Raw genomic sequence first — 16,014 nt, forward strand, 5'->3', positions numbered from 1 at the left:
CACATATACCAATAGCGGCGGATCAGACACAGGGAGAACACAATGGGTGGCTACTTATCAACGTTTACGAAGCTTATATGGGCGAAGAAGGAGATACGGATATTGATCCTTGGACTTGTGAGGGGTCTCAAGCCCGCTACAAGGCGTTCACAGGGCTGATTACAAATGCAGGATAACGCTGGCAAGACAACATTACTATACAGATTGAAGGTACGCATCGCCCAACAATGCAAGAGGGAGTGGAAGGCAATCCATGCGGAGCATGCTATACCACCATGAACCAGAGCATACACTAACGGGCTACAACAGATAGGAGAGGTAGTCACAACGATACCAACGATAGGTTTCAACGTGGAATCAGTAACATACAAGAACCTCAACTTCAATGTCTGGGTATGTCACTCCCAACATGTTTCTGTTTACATCACCTATGGTGACCTTCTAACAAAGGCTCTTAGGACTTGGGAGGTCAAACCTCGATCCGCCCCTATTGGCGCTGCTACTACGCCAACACAGCCGCCGTGATCTTCGTCATCGACAGTACCGATATCGAGCGTCTCACCACCGCCTCCGAAGAACTGCGTGCCATGCTCAACGAGGAGGAACTGCGCGACGCCGCGCTTCTCGTGTTCGCGAACAAACAGGATCAGCCCGGCGCAAAGGGTGCAGGCGAGATCAGCGAGGCGCTACGGCTGGGCGAGCTCAAGGATAGGAATTGGAGCATTGTCGCGTGTAGCGCTGTCGATGGAAGTGGTGTGCAGGAGGGCATGGACTGGCTGGTGAGCAACGTGGGAGACGGCCAAAGTTGAACAGTGAATTCAATCAACATGAAGGAAAAAGGCTAAGATATTCACGCACCATACGGGGCAAAAACCGAGAAGCGCATGTAGATTACGCGGCACATACGTGTTCCCAAAGGTTATTACCAGCATCAAATGGGGCGTTTTGGGCGCAAGGATCAAGAGGGAACAGGGAGTTTAGCTGCTGCGAAGTTTGGCTTGGTGTGTATTAAATCCCAAATGTCAAAGGTTAAACCTAATATGGAAAGTTTACAAATCGAGTTTAATCACAGGGGGAATGGATGCCGATGGTGCCAACAATATATGCTCACAGCTTACTCATTCTGACATGCGTGGGCCTTCTTTTTTTTGTTTGTCGAAATTCTAATAATGCTCCCATGTGTGATCCCTGCCGGGCCTCAATCTGCCCTCTGTCCAATCCTTGCCGTACACATAGGCACTGTGGATCTCTTCCTCATCGACGCCCAGATGATCTTCGCCGTCGCGGCCTCGGAACCAGCCTAGCGCATACGTTTTGCCGGTTTTCTCCAGATGCTGCGTCATTTGCGTGGAGGTGAATTTCTCGGTGTCGATGAAATTGAAGAGCATCTTGGACTGGTGGATGTACGCCAGCACGCTTGCCATGGTGCCGATCTGGCGTGGCATGAACTTCTGGCTGCGCTTTAGATATGTGAGACATGCGACGATGATGAGGTAGAGCAGGATAAACATGGTGAGTGCGAAGCTCGTCCAGAAACTGCGAAAGGTTTGCTCGGTGTTGTAGCGATCGTGCGGATCGCTATTGTTGCCGTCTTTGTTGTCATCCCAGTTTTGGCCGCCGAGTCCTGGGATGAATTTCTTGCCGTCGACGCTGATGGAGGAGACGCAGACGGTGAGGACTTCGGCGAGGACAGAGCCGATGGCGACAACCATGACGAGGTAGTGGCGGTTGATGAAGGCTTTGAAGGGGAGCCAAAGCGGGTTTGTGCCGGCGTAGTCCAGAGTGAGGGTTTTGGCTGGGGCGTGGCGGAGAGAGAGGATGTAGAAGGGTTGTAACATCCTCACATCGCAATTCATTGTATTCCAGAGTATTCGGATTACCGTTGCGAGGCCGGTCATGACCCATGGGAATTTCTCTGTTATGATACCTAGATCCTCGACGAAAGTGAAAATGGGGATTACTGCAGTGAAGGCAATGAGCAAGGTGATGAAGGGAATGCCAGATCGGTATCGTAGCATGAGCGGCCTGGGATCAGAACCACGCTCGTGTATCTTTTCCTTGCTATCTCTAATATACTCACCCTGCCAGAGTGAGCTCTTGTGCAGAATGTATCTCCGAGTGCGGAGTTTCTTGTGGATTTGTTCCAGAGGTGCGGTGTCCAGTCCTTTGAAGTCGGCAAGAATATGACTTTTAGTAGCCATGGCTGCGATGCCTGCAATTCCCTTAGGGTCTGATTGCAAGCCGCTTTTTCGCCGCATAGCATACATTAACGCCCCGCCGCAGCAGGCCACTAGGAGAAGACATGCTGATACAGCCCTTGACCAGACTGGCTCGACTCTGATAGACTTCCATCCTTCAGTCTGGCGGTCCTTCTTGGATGGATACATGGACATGGATGCAGACTGTAGAACCGGAACAAGACTGCTGGCAATCAGAGTGCCCAATGAGCTGTAGATGACAGCATACTGTCTGTGGTGAAGGGCTCTGAGCGGTACTAGCCAGCTCATGAATGTTAAGTAATCCATATTCAGAGACTCCCCTGCAGTCGCTCCAGTCTTCTTGGACAGCTGGTAGAATGGCTCCAGGCGTTTTACTTCAAAGTCTGACATTTGCCAGAGTACGCCGTAGAATACCAAGATCATGATGGGTGCGTATTGCCATGCAAAGTAGATGGTGATGTCCATGTCTCCTACTCTTCTGAATCGTACTAAGCCACCCTTTTCGGGGTCTTTCTTGACTTCTTTCAGCGAAGTTTGACAAAGGTATTCTTGTACAGATGCGAGCGAAAGTGCAATGATGATGAGCATCAGTAACCACAACTGGCTCATGGTAGTAGGGCGCCAATTTGGCATTTGGGGATCTTCTCTTGTGTTAGATTAAAAGTGTTTGCAAGCAGGTGTAGAATCTCACCTTCTGGGAAGAAGTAACTGGTCTCTGCCCCGTTGCGGATGAGACCAGCTTCAGCTGTGAGACTCCTCATTGATTCAAAGTCTCGCGCGACACCCGCAAAATCACTGATGTCAATGGGGACATCGGTTGTGACTGCAACTACTTGCCCGGTCTTCTCAGCTTCGACTTGTGCATTTTTGGCCTCCTCGTCCGCTACCTCGTCTGCCGATAGTATCCGTCGATGGCCCGGAAACGATCCTGGTACTGGCCCCGCGGGAGTATGAGTAAACGGTTTGTGAAATATAGACGTCATGCCTGCGCCTAGATGTGATTCTAGACTCTCAAATTCTGCAGCGTGACTGGCTTCGTCCAGCTCCCGAGCCTTTGTGTTCGCTTCAGATTTCCCATACCCAGTCGGCTGCGCTTCATACATCTTCATTGACAGTCCTCCAAGAGAACTCAAATCATATCCGACCACTTCATTCTCCTCTTCGATTTCTTTGGGCCTGCCCCTTGAAGGGGCTGCCTCTTCATCATCCAGTCTGTTGTAATGACCCCTCCCAAAAGAGCCTTTGTTCAGCGACGTGAATCTGTCCAAAACCCTTCGAGCCCTGCCATTGCTCTTATCCGCTGGGGGAGACGCTTTTTCTTGATTAAATATAATTGCAAGAGGGTCGTACGAGGTTTCCTCGGTGAATGCAAGCGGCTGAGGTATAGGAGGTGGGGCGGTAGAAGGGTCGCTGTACGATATCCTGGAAGCCGGCGCTAGAGATGAAGGTAATGACTGTCTGTTTGTCCTAGAGATAGTGCTAGGAGACGCAATCGAAGCATTCAATGTTGTATGTGATGGGAAGAGTTGAGAAATCCTATTTGATGAGCCAGAACTGGTCTTGCGTGTGAGTGGTGGACGAGCGTAAGGCGGCGTAGGACCTTCAGTGATTGGGGAGCCAATGCGCAAAGCGGAGGGGACCGCATATTCTGACTGCCTTCTGTCTTTGACAGGGGAGCCAATCTGGAGGGCAGGTGGTACATGTGCCATGGTTGCGATCAGCGTCCTGTGGAGCCCAAGTGTGGCCTAATATGGCGATTCGCGCATTGAATGTTTGACAGCCCAGATTAATAGCGAGCGTAAGGCTGGTGTAGCAGGGAAGGGAAGAAAAGGAGAGGAGCAGCAATTCGGACACGCAGTGCATGCGGCTGAAGATGCTTTGCAACGTGTGCGATGCACCCGTCAGTCTTGTCTCATAACACCAAACAGCGCATGCAAATATCTCTGGAGAAGCTTTGAGATGGCAGTGTTTGTTTCTTTAGCAGAGCTGTGATCTGGTGAGCCGGTGAATCAGCCTGGTGGCTTCCCGTGCCTGATGTTAGTGCAAAGGGCTCAGCCGTAACCGGCGCTGGGTAACAGTAGAAGAATAACCAATCAAAAGAGAGAATGAGACGGAGAATTGTGGTTTCAGCAAGCTGCGGTCACATGTCTGGAACGCTCTAGTTAGGCAATGCGAAGTAGGCAGTGCTAAATACGCGGCTTGCAGCAGCATGGCTTTGGACATTCGCTTGTTGTTGCCTTGTGGGGGCTGGCGGTGATAGCGGGCGGGAGACTATTGGGGGCCAAAATCGTTGCCATGGCGCAGCGCAGACGGCACGTGCACAGTTGTGCTGGAGAGAAGAATCAACTGCAAATGTGACGGCAGCTCAATATTGCATTGATGGTGGGAGAGGTTATGAAAAGTCGCCGTGGAATTGGTTGCATCCTGCGACGGGGTAGTAAATGACGTTGAGGCACCAGGACGAATACTGACAATCACCTCATTACCAGCGGGATGGACTTAACACGAGATGCGCCAGGTTTCAAATACAAACGTTTGCTGTTGAATTCGTGAAAGAAGCCGATATGCGGTCTGCCAGGTCGTATCGCTGTACCAAATGACGTGGCTGCGCTCTCTCAACAACAATTACTGCATTTCAGCCTCAGCTGCAGATGCACACTGCCGCCTCTTGATTTACCCTGTTGTACCACACTTCAACACTGCCTTTTCCTCATTTGGACCATCGGGCCTTTTCTGTTAGCCACAAACATGTCGTAAATTTGGTATTGGTCTTCCACCTGTCGCCCAGGCGCAGCATTCCGGTCACCTCCACCAAGATTGTTATTCGGGACCCCTTGCACCTCGTACATCCAGAGCGTCTTTGCGAGAACAAGACGCATCTCAAGCCAGGCAAGGTTCTTTCCAACACAGCCACGGGTTCCAAAGGAGAAAGCACAGAAGCCGCTGTCAGCCAAAGCTACGCTTTCTGCTGAGGATCCTTCCTTTCCAGACTCGTCCACAATCCAGCGTTCGGGACGGAACTTGAAGGGTTCGGGATATACGTTGGGGTTGTAACTGAGGCAATAAAGTCCAGTGCTTACATGAACACCAGCGGGGAAGTAGTGGTCGTCAACAGTAGTGCCGCCTGGGAGGACCTGTCGGCTTGGCTCTGCGGCAAGTGGTGGAGTCATACGCATGGCTTCTTGAAGGAATGCTGTGAGATAGGTGCAGGACATGAGTTTGGTGCCGGATCTAATATCATCGTAGCTTGCAAACTTGGAACGAATCTCCTGAGCAATCTTGGCTTGGATTCCTGGCTGCTTTGCCAAGTAAAAGAAAGCAGCAGACATTACCACAGAGGTTGTGTCAGAGCCTGCGATTGTCAGTAGCTCGCACTCGGCAAACAGCTCGTTCAGATCGTAGCCACGCTTTCCGGTCTCAGGGTCAATAGCGTTGAACAGCCAATGGAAGAAGTCTTTTCGAACTTCGCCTTCGGGCTTTGGGTTCTTTTCCAACTCTTTCTCGTCACGAGAACGATTCTCGAGACACTGTGTGACGAAATCTTGCCACCTTACAACGGCTGGCGGCGATGCTACTGAAAGGAGCCAATCAAGGCCTCGAGGCTTCAGCCACACCCACAAATCCGCAAATGGGCTAAAGGCAGTCTTTGATAGATTAGTACTGTTTCAAGCCTGATATCGAGTTAAAAAAAAACTCACTGAGTGGAGAATTTCCAAAAATGTGGCCATGATTTCTGGGATATGGCGAAGGTCGCTTTCGGGTTCCTTCATATTAAAGTTCTTGCCAAAGCACAGGTCACCAAGGATATCGAAGACGAGCCAGTTGATCCAGTCACATATGTTGATAGGTGTCGTCCATTCACTATCCTTTGTTGCTTGTTGTCCTATCAGCTCCAGCCATCGGTCCAGATTCGAATGAAGAAACACTTCAGCATCACGCAAAGCAGCCTCAGAAAATGCGTAGTTCAGCACGCGGCGCTTGCGAGCATGAACACTAATAGCCGTGCTGCTCCAAGTGTTGATCGAGTGAACATTGCGTGGCCAAACACGGTAGTAGTCACTCTTCCTGACGTTGCCTTTCGGTCCGAATATCTTCTTAAACGCAGTTGGCGTGTTTAATACGACGCTGTCTGGGCGGTACCGAAACTCGGGACCTGTTATCGATTAACGAGTGATCCACGAACACGAAATATCCAATCATACCGTATTTCTCTTGGAGACTATGCAGCCAAATGTGCCTGTCACCTGTACGAGTATGCCACCAGGACGGGATCACCGACAAGCGAGCCCAGAACGGACCGGGGAACGAGGCGAGTGGGTGGAAGTACAGGCGGTAAATTCCAATTACCAAGATGTAGATTAACGCCGAGGAGCAACAGAAGGCAAATAGGCCCGGGTACGAGACCCCGCTGACGATGTTTAGATTGACCATCATGCACCTGCAACTTGATTTGGGCAGAAAAAGAAAGCTCAAAGACCCGAGAACAAGACAGAGGATGAAGGGCCTTGTAGATATGTATCTCATGTTCGCCGACTAATCGTCTAGTACGGACTATCTTACTCTTTCCTTTCTAGTGTCCGCCTGTCTATTAGCGCCCAGCAGATTAGTCTACAAAAGACTCTGGCATGAAGAGAAGCCGCGGACCTTAGCCAACATCCAACAAAGAAGTGGAGTTTTGCTTTTCGGCTGAATCGGCAGATGGGGTCAGCGAGCCGCTCCCGGCGGTGCTTGCCACACCAACTATACACTATGACATACCTACTACTTACTCGGGTAATAGGACTACATGTTTACAAAGTAACAGACGTCTTACTTGCAGATGTAATCCCCCTCTCTGCAGTGCCACTAATCATCTATCTGGAAATGGGAACTCCGTGTTTAGTAAGCTAAAATTCACGTAAATTGAATATTCAGAAAAACTAAACCTGTCCCACGGGCAAGGGTGGTGGGCCCCTCGATTTACCCGAAAGGAAAGAATTGCATTGCCCCCGGTCGTTTTCGAAACATGAAGGGTGGGAGAGGCAATGGGTACATGGAGCCTATCATAGGTTCCTTTGACGTTCTCGCTTCCAACGTGCAGCCCAAAAGGGGACTAGATGTGCTGTCGGCTCATGTGACCCCGACCCCAAGCGGATGGGAATCTGCACGCCATTTTTGTTCCGCTTCCGCGCCCCTGCTCAGGGCGCACACTGAAGGCTTGATTGGCATCTCGGATACTCTGACTGACAACATTGGGCCCAGACGCCACACACACACTACTCATGCATCTTTACTTTAGTATATCTTTGCTTTTATACCAATTGAGTCGCGTCTTGATTCTCACCTTGCAATCAGCGTTCGCGGTAAAATAAAAAAAAAGATATTCGATGCTTACACACACCGATCACGAGCACCTGGACGCAAATTGCATCGTTCCCCGATAATTGGCTGTTATGCAACTGCCGAGGCTGACTCTGACTCAGCGTCTTGTGAGGAAGATTAGGAGAACCAAACGAGTGGCCAAGGCATTCCTTCGCCACAGAAGAGGAAACTGATCCCCTGTGCTATGCGGCTGTACGGAGGCAAGCCTCACACAAGTGCCGAGGGCAGCCGGTTCGCAACTTTGACCCCACTGAGAAGAAGTTTTCATGAATCGCTGCATGTGCTTCTCACATACAACAGCCATCAGATATCAGCTGTACACAAGGTAAACGCATTCTCTGTGCTCCTCACCGAGGCACTACCATGCAGGCACTTAGTTCATTCACACCCGACACTACATGCCAGTCACACATGTGCATCCAAATATATCGCTCAGCTAACATTGGGAGTGTGCATGTATTTTCTTTTGGACGGGAGATGCCCAGCTTCCTTTTCCGCAGGCACGAATCTCTTACCAAGTGTGTATCAACCATGCATACTCGTGGTGGAGCAGATGCTCATTTCTCACCCGCAGGTTACGTCAATCCACATTCCAGCCTGTCGGGAGGCCGCTATCCATGCTCGTCCGAGTGCAAAAGGCAAGGCTCCGTCCCTTGTGAGGCTCCAGCCCACGTCCTCTAAACAAGGCCCACTTGCTAGCGCTCCCGCGGGGGTCTAAGCCCTGGTTTCCGTTAGTTAGAGTTTGCCCAACAGCCGCAAGCGTAGTGAGGATTGCCGCTTTGTTATTCGCACTGGTCCATTATGGGTCTTCAGAAGCAAAAAACTGTCATATGGATGGAGTGGCCCCCAGGGGCACTACAGTCGGGAGTGGCTGGAGCGGCGCGATCCACGAATATACTGGGGGCGTATGTTTAGGCCTCCAAGAGGGCCTTCTCCTTAGTATAACATCTGCAACCATTCACTTTTTCGCAGATCTGAAGGGTACGTACTTGGTGTTCAATCGCCGCCGCCGCCTTCTCGTTTGTTTCTCTTTTGCGCACAGAAAAGCATTCGAGGTTGCTCGTCACAAAAAAAACCCGGGCAAGTATCCTAAGCCATGGCGCCCATCATCGATCCTCAAGAAAGCCTGTAAGTTGTCGACGAGATCTAATCTCACCTACCCCCAGACTCTGATCATATCGTACGATGGAACCAGGCACACGCTATGGGTCCCTGGCAATACCTGTACCAGAGAACACTACACTGGGGAGTCGTGTGACTGACAGGATCACAGAGCGGCTTTCCGCCAACGCCTCGATGGAGTCGCTATATTCACATACATCCTCATCATGTTTCTCGTGCCTCTGAAGATCTGGTGCCGCTACCGTCACCGGGGATGGCGCAACGTGCAATGGGACGACTACATGTCGATAGTTGCTTTGGCCCTCGCGAACGGCTTCTTTTACATATGCATAATCGGTAAGTCTTCGTCTCCTACCTTTCTTCTCGGTTGAGAGTGAGCAAGAACTGATCGGGTTGTCTTGTAGGTATGCGAGACTCGCTGGGTCTACACATCTACGAAATTGAAAATCCACTCCAAATCATCGCTTTCCTGAGGAACATCTATGTGGGGAACATACTGTACACTCTGTGTATCACGTCAGTAAAGCTCTCCGTGCTAGCTTTCTACTGGCGTCTGTTCGAAATTAAGGCTCGTATCACAATCTACGTTGTCACTGCCGCAGCAATCGCCTGGTGTACCGCCATCGTAAGTCATACAATTCCTCGTAGCAGATGTCATTTTTCAATGTCACATAATGGAATTTGAGAACTAACCACAATTTCATCTTTGTAGTTGCTCTGTGTTATCTTCAACTGCATTCCCGTCCAAGCCGCCTGGGATATCACTATAACAGGCGCAAAATGCATTTCCATCCGAGCCATCTACCTTGGCGGCTCTGTCCCCAACGTCTGCCTCGATTTGGTCATCGTCCTTATGCCCCTGCCACACGTGTGGCGACTCCACGCGCCCCTTGCGCAGCGCATTGTGCTCGCAGGCATGTTCGCCCTCGGCACCTTCATCGCCGTCGTATCGCTCGTGCGCCTCATCATCTTTCTACAAATTCCCATCGCCACGCAGGGTGATGTCACGTACAACTTCCGCGAGATCATCGTGTGGTCGATTGTTGAAGTCAACATTGGCCTGGCGTGTGCTTGTCTACCAAGTCTGAAGCCCGTGTTCCAGGCAGTAGGATTGAACAAACTCTTCTCCTTCTCGTCATCAAGACCTTCCGATGTCGAATCACAAGGAGCGCAACATCAGTACGCATCAGGTGGCTCGTCTGGCTCTCGGCCACGCAAGAAGGGCGCAACAGGTGGTTTGTTCTCCACCCTAGCCGGAATCAGCAGAATGGACGATGAAGAGGAGACTAAATTTGTCAACGAAGATTTGGGCAAAAACAATGTTGACATTGAGTTAGCGCGTGTGAGCGAAGACAGCGAGCAAAGAAATGCCGCGGGTGGCATCAATGTGCAAAAGAATTGGAGTGTATTAGTCGATGATAGGAAACCTGCGCGGTAATATTCTTTTTCTTTGGCTCAAAAAAAATGGGCATACTAGACGGTCGATACATGCATGCAAGGCATGTATCGACTGTTTAACGTTTCGGATAAAATAACAATCTTATGACAGGAAGCTGAGCTTCCTCTATACATATACGAATATCGTTCTAGAAGCAACTGCAACATTTCTTGATCTGTGTCCTAGTCTACCTAAAGACTATGCCTAAGTTCAGTTGTGTCAGAATCTCACTGTAATAATGGGAAGGGAATACTTGCATGTAATAATAAAGAAATTGGACATTTACGCATAAAATGATGATGGAGCCCCATCTAGTACTAAATATGGTGGCAATACGCATCTTCAATAGATGATTCTTGGATTAATGACAACGACAAACCCACTTAGACAGAGTGATTCAGGAAGGGCGGACTGGACTTCGCCTTTGGTATGAGAAAAGCTACAAACATCAAACATGTACAGTATGAATTTGAACGCTACCGTGCCCTACCTTGCAGCTCAATAACAAGCGGGATCACGTGTAACTAGCCTCAACTAGATACGTCTATGTCACGCTAGGGAAAGTTGTGTAGGTGAAGTAGGGTCGCAAAACTATATGGCACCTTCACTGTGGATATGAGAAGATCGCCGCGCCTCACAAGCTGTACAGTAAGAACGAGGAGATGGCTCGAAAGCTTTTACAATGCCTTAACGACGGTGGCAAACTGTTATTAGCTGTTTGTTGCAAAGGCAAACAGCGAATCAGGGTCCACCACTTGTGGTAAGGGTATATTTAGCCTAGGCAGCCACAAACACAGGGCGCTTGCTCAACTTCAGCCTTGCCCAACTTTACACACTACACACCATCCCCACAGACTAACACAAGACAACCGCTTGATGCAACCTGCGGGTATCCTACATCTTCAGTACTCGATGCGGCCGTCACGAAATCGAACAAATGTCAACACGTACAACTTAAAGATACTGTCGGGTATCGTTAGTCGCACTCGCAAGCCCCAGGGCAGTAGCGGCAACTCTGAGGTCAAGGATGAAGCCCCTTCCACGCCACAAGATGGCACGCATGAAGGGAGTCAAGCAGCAGAAGCAGGCTCTCTCGATCAAACGAGCGGTTTTCAGACTAACGAGCTGCCTTGGCCAGCCATACCACCTAGCCTGCTCGAACTAGGAAGATCTCAAAGCAGTGGAGAAGCCAAGACAGTTCAGCAGAGTCCGCCAACCAGCTCGCAAACTTCCAGGCGTTATCTCAAATGCTTCAATCCTCATGCTGACCCAAATGGTCACTTCTACTCCGTCCATCAACTCTTCACTCAAGGCGTTTGGATTGGCTATCTGGCGCCAGACCGACATAAGGAGTCGTTTCGGGGACTTCCTTCATTCAATATGTTGAGATCCAACTGTGCCAAGCTCATTGCGCCATATCCCAAAGCAACACAGGGCTTGGTAGGACAGAATCGATATGCTGTTTGTCGGGGATGCGTTTCGGGTACTTCAAAGGTGTTCGAGTTGAGAGAAGTTCAGTTCTACGGCAAGTCCGTAAGTCATGCTCCGGACGTACTAGCCGCTTTAGGCAATCGTTCTTCAGCTATCAGATACGTACATCTTGTAAAGATAAACTAACGATGTGCAGAAACTGGTAATCATGCCGCTTGATGGTGACGATGAAGCTGGAGTTTTCACCATCATGTTACCACAGAAGCATGATAGAAGTCTGCATGGCCTTCAATCCTACCGGCCTTATGAGATCATTGAAAGTGATAATGGGCAAGCTTTTTCCAACGACTACGAAGTGCTCACGCTCCGCAATCTTGACAGTAGTGCTGATGTACTAACTACAACTCTCGACGCACTACCAATGCTAGAGCGTATTAAGGCCGCCGTGGAGGTGAACAAGCGGTCAGTGTCGGATTCAAATTACATATATGATAATTCAGCCTTTTCCGCATCGAGTATGACAGGCACTTCGACGCCAAAAACGCGAACGCTAGAAGAGGGAGAAATCAGAGAAGACGATATGCAAGAAGATGAGCCAATCAAAACAAAGCGACATAGAAGTAGCACAACGACCTCACGCAGGTCCCATACCACAGAGGAGGAGAAACTTAGTGACTATGATAGCCCTGCATATCCAGGTACTGAAGGTTTCGTAGAGACGTCCCTTGATTCTGCTGCCCAGAACTCAGTAACAACCACCTCGAACCTACAACCGCGAGTCACGAAACGCCATTTATCCCCCGAGACAGTATATCCGGAGCTCACCAAGGAACAAGCTGACCGCACATACATAATTTGGTTCGTCAAAGACCGAGGTCTAGAATATGAATTCGTCCACACGATTGGTGAATGCAAAACCTTCGCAGGCCTACTCCAACTGCTGGAAGAAGATACAGAGTCCATCCCGTCGATTGCTGAGATTCTAAAGGAAACAAAGACGTGGCGCTTGTGCTGCAGCCTTGACAGTCATGGTGGGATGAACAAGGCGCTGATTGCTCGTGAAGGAAAAGAGACTGCATTTGACCGACTGCAAACTATACTCGCAGAAGCCCCTCTCTGGAGCACGAATCCGCATGGTCGAGTTTATGTCGAACTCAGGTCTTTGAGCTGATCAGGCTCTTCTGATGCTGTCTGCAACGGAGTCGTTATCGAACGGAGATCATTCTGGGAATGTGTACTTTTTTTTTGTTGCGTTTGTGCGTCGCATCACATATACCCAATGCTTATCTTTTGATCGGTTCTCAACAAAACAAGCGGGAACCCAGTTCCCAAATGGTGGGAGGACAACAGCGTACTGTAGGTGTGGATGCATATTGGTGCTTATATGTACAGAGTTTCACACGAAACGGTTCATTGTTGCTCGGGCATCTGTCTCGGTTGTTGAGGATGTAAGTAAGTCCAAGGTTTTCTTGAGAATCCTACAATGGGATATCCCCACGTTGTACGCGCATTGTACAACACCACCGGTGGAACAACAGACTCCGGAGAATCTCAAGATAGCCATACGGACCGTCCATGCAGCTTTGCAGCAGCGAAAAGGACTGAATCGTATCTTGGCGGTCGAATAATAATCTGCACAACATTGTGTAAGCCTTTGGATGATCGTCGTGCTAACGCGAAGTTGTTGGCCAATGAGCAAGAACTGCCTGTCTCTTCCGCCTACCCTTCGCGGCCTGGCGCGGCTGACCCTGTAAACGAGCTTTCCGTACGCGGCGCTACGGTTTCTTCATCTGTACTTTTGCCATCAATCGCATCTCCCTACCATCTTCCCCTTGTCGCTCGCTTGCCTTGCGTTCTTCTCTAGTTGCTGTCATATATCCATTGAGCGGGCCTGTTGCTAGTATCTACAGTTTGCCGTTACCGTCCTGAGCGCATCTGCATGTAATCATACCGAAGGAAAACCAGCACTTGGATTCGCGCTTCTTTACCAAATTTCCTGACGACTTTTGACATCTCATGCAACCGTCGCAAACATGGACAGCTCGGCAATCACTTATGCGACCTCGAAAGACTGGCTCGATATCATGAAAAATCGGTCCAAAGTTCGCATGCATGAGCTTATTGAGCGCCTTGGATTACGCGCAAAGTGGTCTTCCAATAAGCGCGGCAAAACCAATTTTGAATCGGCCCTGGTGCGCGAACTCGTGGCAGATATGGGAGACGTTGTGTCTACGCTTCCAAAGGAGCCCGATGAGCTGATGAAGTTCCTCAGCGACGAGGGAAGTTTAAAAGAGGAGGTTGACGGTCTACTTGAAAAGCACGGGATGAAGGTTTGGGGGAGAGTGGGAGAGCGCGATCATCTGCTCACTGCCAACGAGCCTGGCGTGGAAGAAGGGCTTTATTCCAAGGATCTCTATTTTGAGAATGAAGAGGATAGGCAATTGTAAGCAGGCTGGCTGTGCAGACCGAAGACTCGGATAGGCACGAACGATTGCTGATGGATCGCCTAGAATTCACAAGCTCCTCCACTGGTGGATTGGACTGAAAGCGTGCAATGTCATCCTTGCACGAGAGCGGCTCGATCGGGAAAGGAGGAAAAAGGCAGAGAACCGACAAGCGCGAGCTGAGGCTGAGTTCTCTGGTCAGCAAGACGGCGGAACACCAGCATCTTTTGTTGCGCTGGCACCCAACTCAGTCCTGCACGATGGTGATACAGTATCACGTGGCAGTCCGATTTCCTCTAGTGCAATGCTCACACCCCCAGAATCGGGTGAAAGTCCAATTATGGGACCCCGCGAAGCAGGTAAGTTTGCATCCATCAACGGCCGTGAGTGTGTACCTAACGGCTATACCACTTGTGCAGCCGCGAACGCATATCAGGCGCAAACCTTGCAACAGCGACAAAACATTGTTGAAGGTGTCTGGAACCGACTAGCTGTAGACGGTAACAGACCGAGAGATCTTAGTACTACGTCGGCAGGCCCTGCTCACGGCCATGGCACGCACCCCGCAGAAAGCAAAGGGGCCGTGGACCAGCAGGTCGCAAACGCAAACCAAGCAGCGGTCGATCGGCAAATCAGCGTCGAAGTTGCGAAGCTGGTAGCAACCTTCCGCTCGGACGATGCAGGAGCAGAGGAGATACCCCAGCCAAACAACAGTATACCCTACCGCGGGCTAGATTACGACGGGTTGCGGGCGCTACGACAATACGTCTATGGGGAAGAGCATGGAGTTGCGGTAGACGAGGAAGTACTACTCAATCAACTGGAAAAGACATGGCGAGAGCGAGTTCGTGCTGATTATCAGAAAATGGTTGAGAACATTCCGGTATTCATTGCGAGAGAAAGGGCGTTTTTGACATGGGTGGAACTCAAGCGGCATTTGGCAGCTCTGCAACGTGCAAACGAACGTAAGTTGACGATCTCTAGCCCTATCCGCACGTGGGCCCGCACTGACAAAGGCTGTAAATGTACAGGGTGGTCAGCAGAAGGCCATACCACGGCGGAAATCGAACGACGCATCCAACAACACCGCACTCTGATGGGCTGTACACAAACGATTATTGCAAACTTTGAGGATGTAGGCCAAGGCTTCGGACTCAGTCCTAATGTTGCAGTGGATCGAGACGAGCTACTGCGACAAGCCCTGGTCGTGCTAGCAGGAGAGAAGTATGCGGTAGAGATGCAGTGGAAGCCTATAGAGTTTACAGCGACAATGGCTTGGCTGCACGAACACCTGGAGAATTTCCGACGGGAAGAAGAGGAAGACGGCAAGGGTATGCTGTGGCATGCCGGATAATAGGCGTCGGAAGTTGTCACATTGCGTCTCTGTTTGTCACGCATATAATATAGTACAGTGGGCTTGGAGTATAGTGGTAAACTCTGTACGCCGTGTGGATCTTACAGGCGTTCAGCAGCAGGCAAGGGATCGATCGATCGGCCAGACTTAAAAGGCGCACTAGGCGACCCAATTCGGGAAAATTGTCTATTGGGGTAGGTCAGCCGCAGGGGTTGGTTTCAGCTACTTCATCTTGTTACAGGATCGTGTAGGATTAGACTAGGCCAGGTGTGCCACTTGCACGCACACACATGCACACACACACACAGACACAGACGTTGTAGTAGACACGCAGCTCCATGCCCACCCGCTGTCGATTACGTTTTTTGGGCCCGTCAGCCTACATGAGTGCAACGTGCAGGCGGCAGTCACGCGACGAATAGGCATAAATTTAAAATAAAGAAAAAAAAACGGCCGTCTCACGTACTGCCAAGGATAAGCGCAGGTATGCAGCGATCAATAGTTCGGCAACCAGTATCCGGGCATATAATGGGTGACGGCTCGGCAGCACTTCGCAGTACACTCTCGCTTAATGTAACCTGCGGGCAAGGGGCGTGGGGCTTTGGCTTTTTGGGCAGCGCGCCGTAAATCTTGCCTAAGTAATGC

At 50.2% G+C, this 16,014-nt stretch overlaps 6 protein-coding genes across 6 annotated transcripts; 4 read left to right on the plus strand and 2 right to left on the minus strand.

The window, feature by feature from the left end:
- Window positions 1–42: 42 nt before the first annotated feature.
- Window positions 43–809, plus strand: COCVIDRAFT_98049 (hypothetical protein; the record flags this gene model as incomplete). Its single annotated transcript, XM_014701612.1, has 4 exons — window positions 43–117; window positions 172–210; window positions 310–393; window positions 459–809. The coding sequence occupies 4 exons, from the start codon at window positions 43–45 to the stop codon at window positions 807–809; spliced, it is 549 nt and encodes a 182-aa protein (XP_014557098.1).
- A 354-nt stretch (window positions 810–1,163) lies between these two features.
- Window positions 1,164–3,928, minus strand: COCVIDRAFT_37427 (hypothetical protein; the record flags this gene model as incomplete). Its single annotated transcript, XM_014701613.1, has 2 exons — window positions 1,164–2,860; window positions 2,911–3,928. 2 exons carry the CDS (start codon window positions 3,926–3,928, stop codon window positions 1,164–1,166), a joined length of 2,715 nt encoding a protein of 904 aa, XP_014557099.1.
- A 984-nt stretch (window positions 3,929–4,912) lies between these two features.
- COCVIDRAFT_98127 (hypothetical protein) lies at window positions 4,913–6,653 on the minus strand (the record flags this gene model as incomplete). Its single annotated transcript, XM_014701614.1, has 3 exons — window positions 4,913–5,863; window positions 5,918–6,372; window positions 6,422–6,653. The coding sequence occupies 3 exons, from the start codon at window positions 6,651–6,653 to the stop codon at window positions 4,913–4,915; spliced, it is 1,638 nt and encodes a 545-aa protein (XP_014557100.1).
- A 2,023-nt stretch (window positions 6,654–8,676) lies between these two features.
- COCVIDRAFT_37429 (hypothetical protein) lies at window positions 8,677–10,140 on the plus strand (the record flags this gene model as incomplete). The annotated part of the gene is made up of 4 exons (XM_014701615.1): window positions 8,677–8,708; window positions 8,854–9,038; window positions 9,107–9,327; window positions 9,415–10,140. 4 exons carry the CDS (start codon window positions 8,677–8,679, stop codon window positions 10,138–10,140), a joined length of 1,164 nt encoding a protein of 387 aa, XP_014557101.1.
- Window positions 10,141–10,802: 662 nt separating this feature from the next.
- COCVIDRAFT_37430 (hypothetical protein) lies at window positions 10,803–12,742 on the plus strand (the record flags this gene model as incomplete). Its single annotated transcript, XM_014701616.1, has 3 exons — window positions 10,803–10,900; window positions 11,292–11,601; window positions 11,768–12,742. The coding sequence occupies 3 exons, from the start codon at window positions 10,803–10,805 to the stop codon at window positions 12,740–12,742; spliced, it is 1,383 nt and encodes a 460-aa protein (XP_014557102.1).
- An 862-nt stretch (window positions 12,743–13,604) lies between these two features.
- On the plus strand, window positions 13,605–15,369 carry COCVIDRAFT_98033 (hypothetical protein; the record flags this gene model as incomplete). The annotated part of the gene is made up of 3 exons (XM_014701617.1): window positions 13,605–14,014; window positions 14,082–14,980; window positions 15,047–15,369. 3 exons carry the CDS (start codon window positions 13,605–13,607, stop codon window positions 15,367–15,369), a joined length of 1,632 nt encoding a protein of 543 aa, XP_014557103.1.
- Between the last annotated feature and the right edge of the window lie 645 nt (window positions 15,370–16,014).

Source organism: Bipolaris victoriae, assembly GCF_000527765.1.
Source record: "Bipolaris victoriae FI3 unplaced genomic scaffold scaffold_38, whole genome shotgun sequence".
NCBI lineage: Eukaryota > Fungi > Ascomycota > Dothideomycetes > Pleosporales > Pleosporaceae > Bipolaris > Bipolaris victoriae.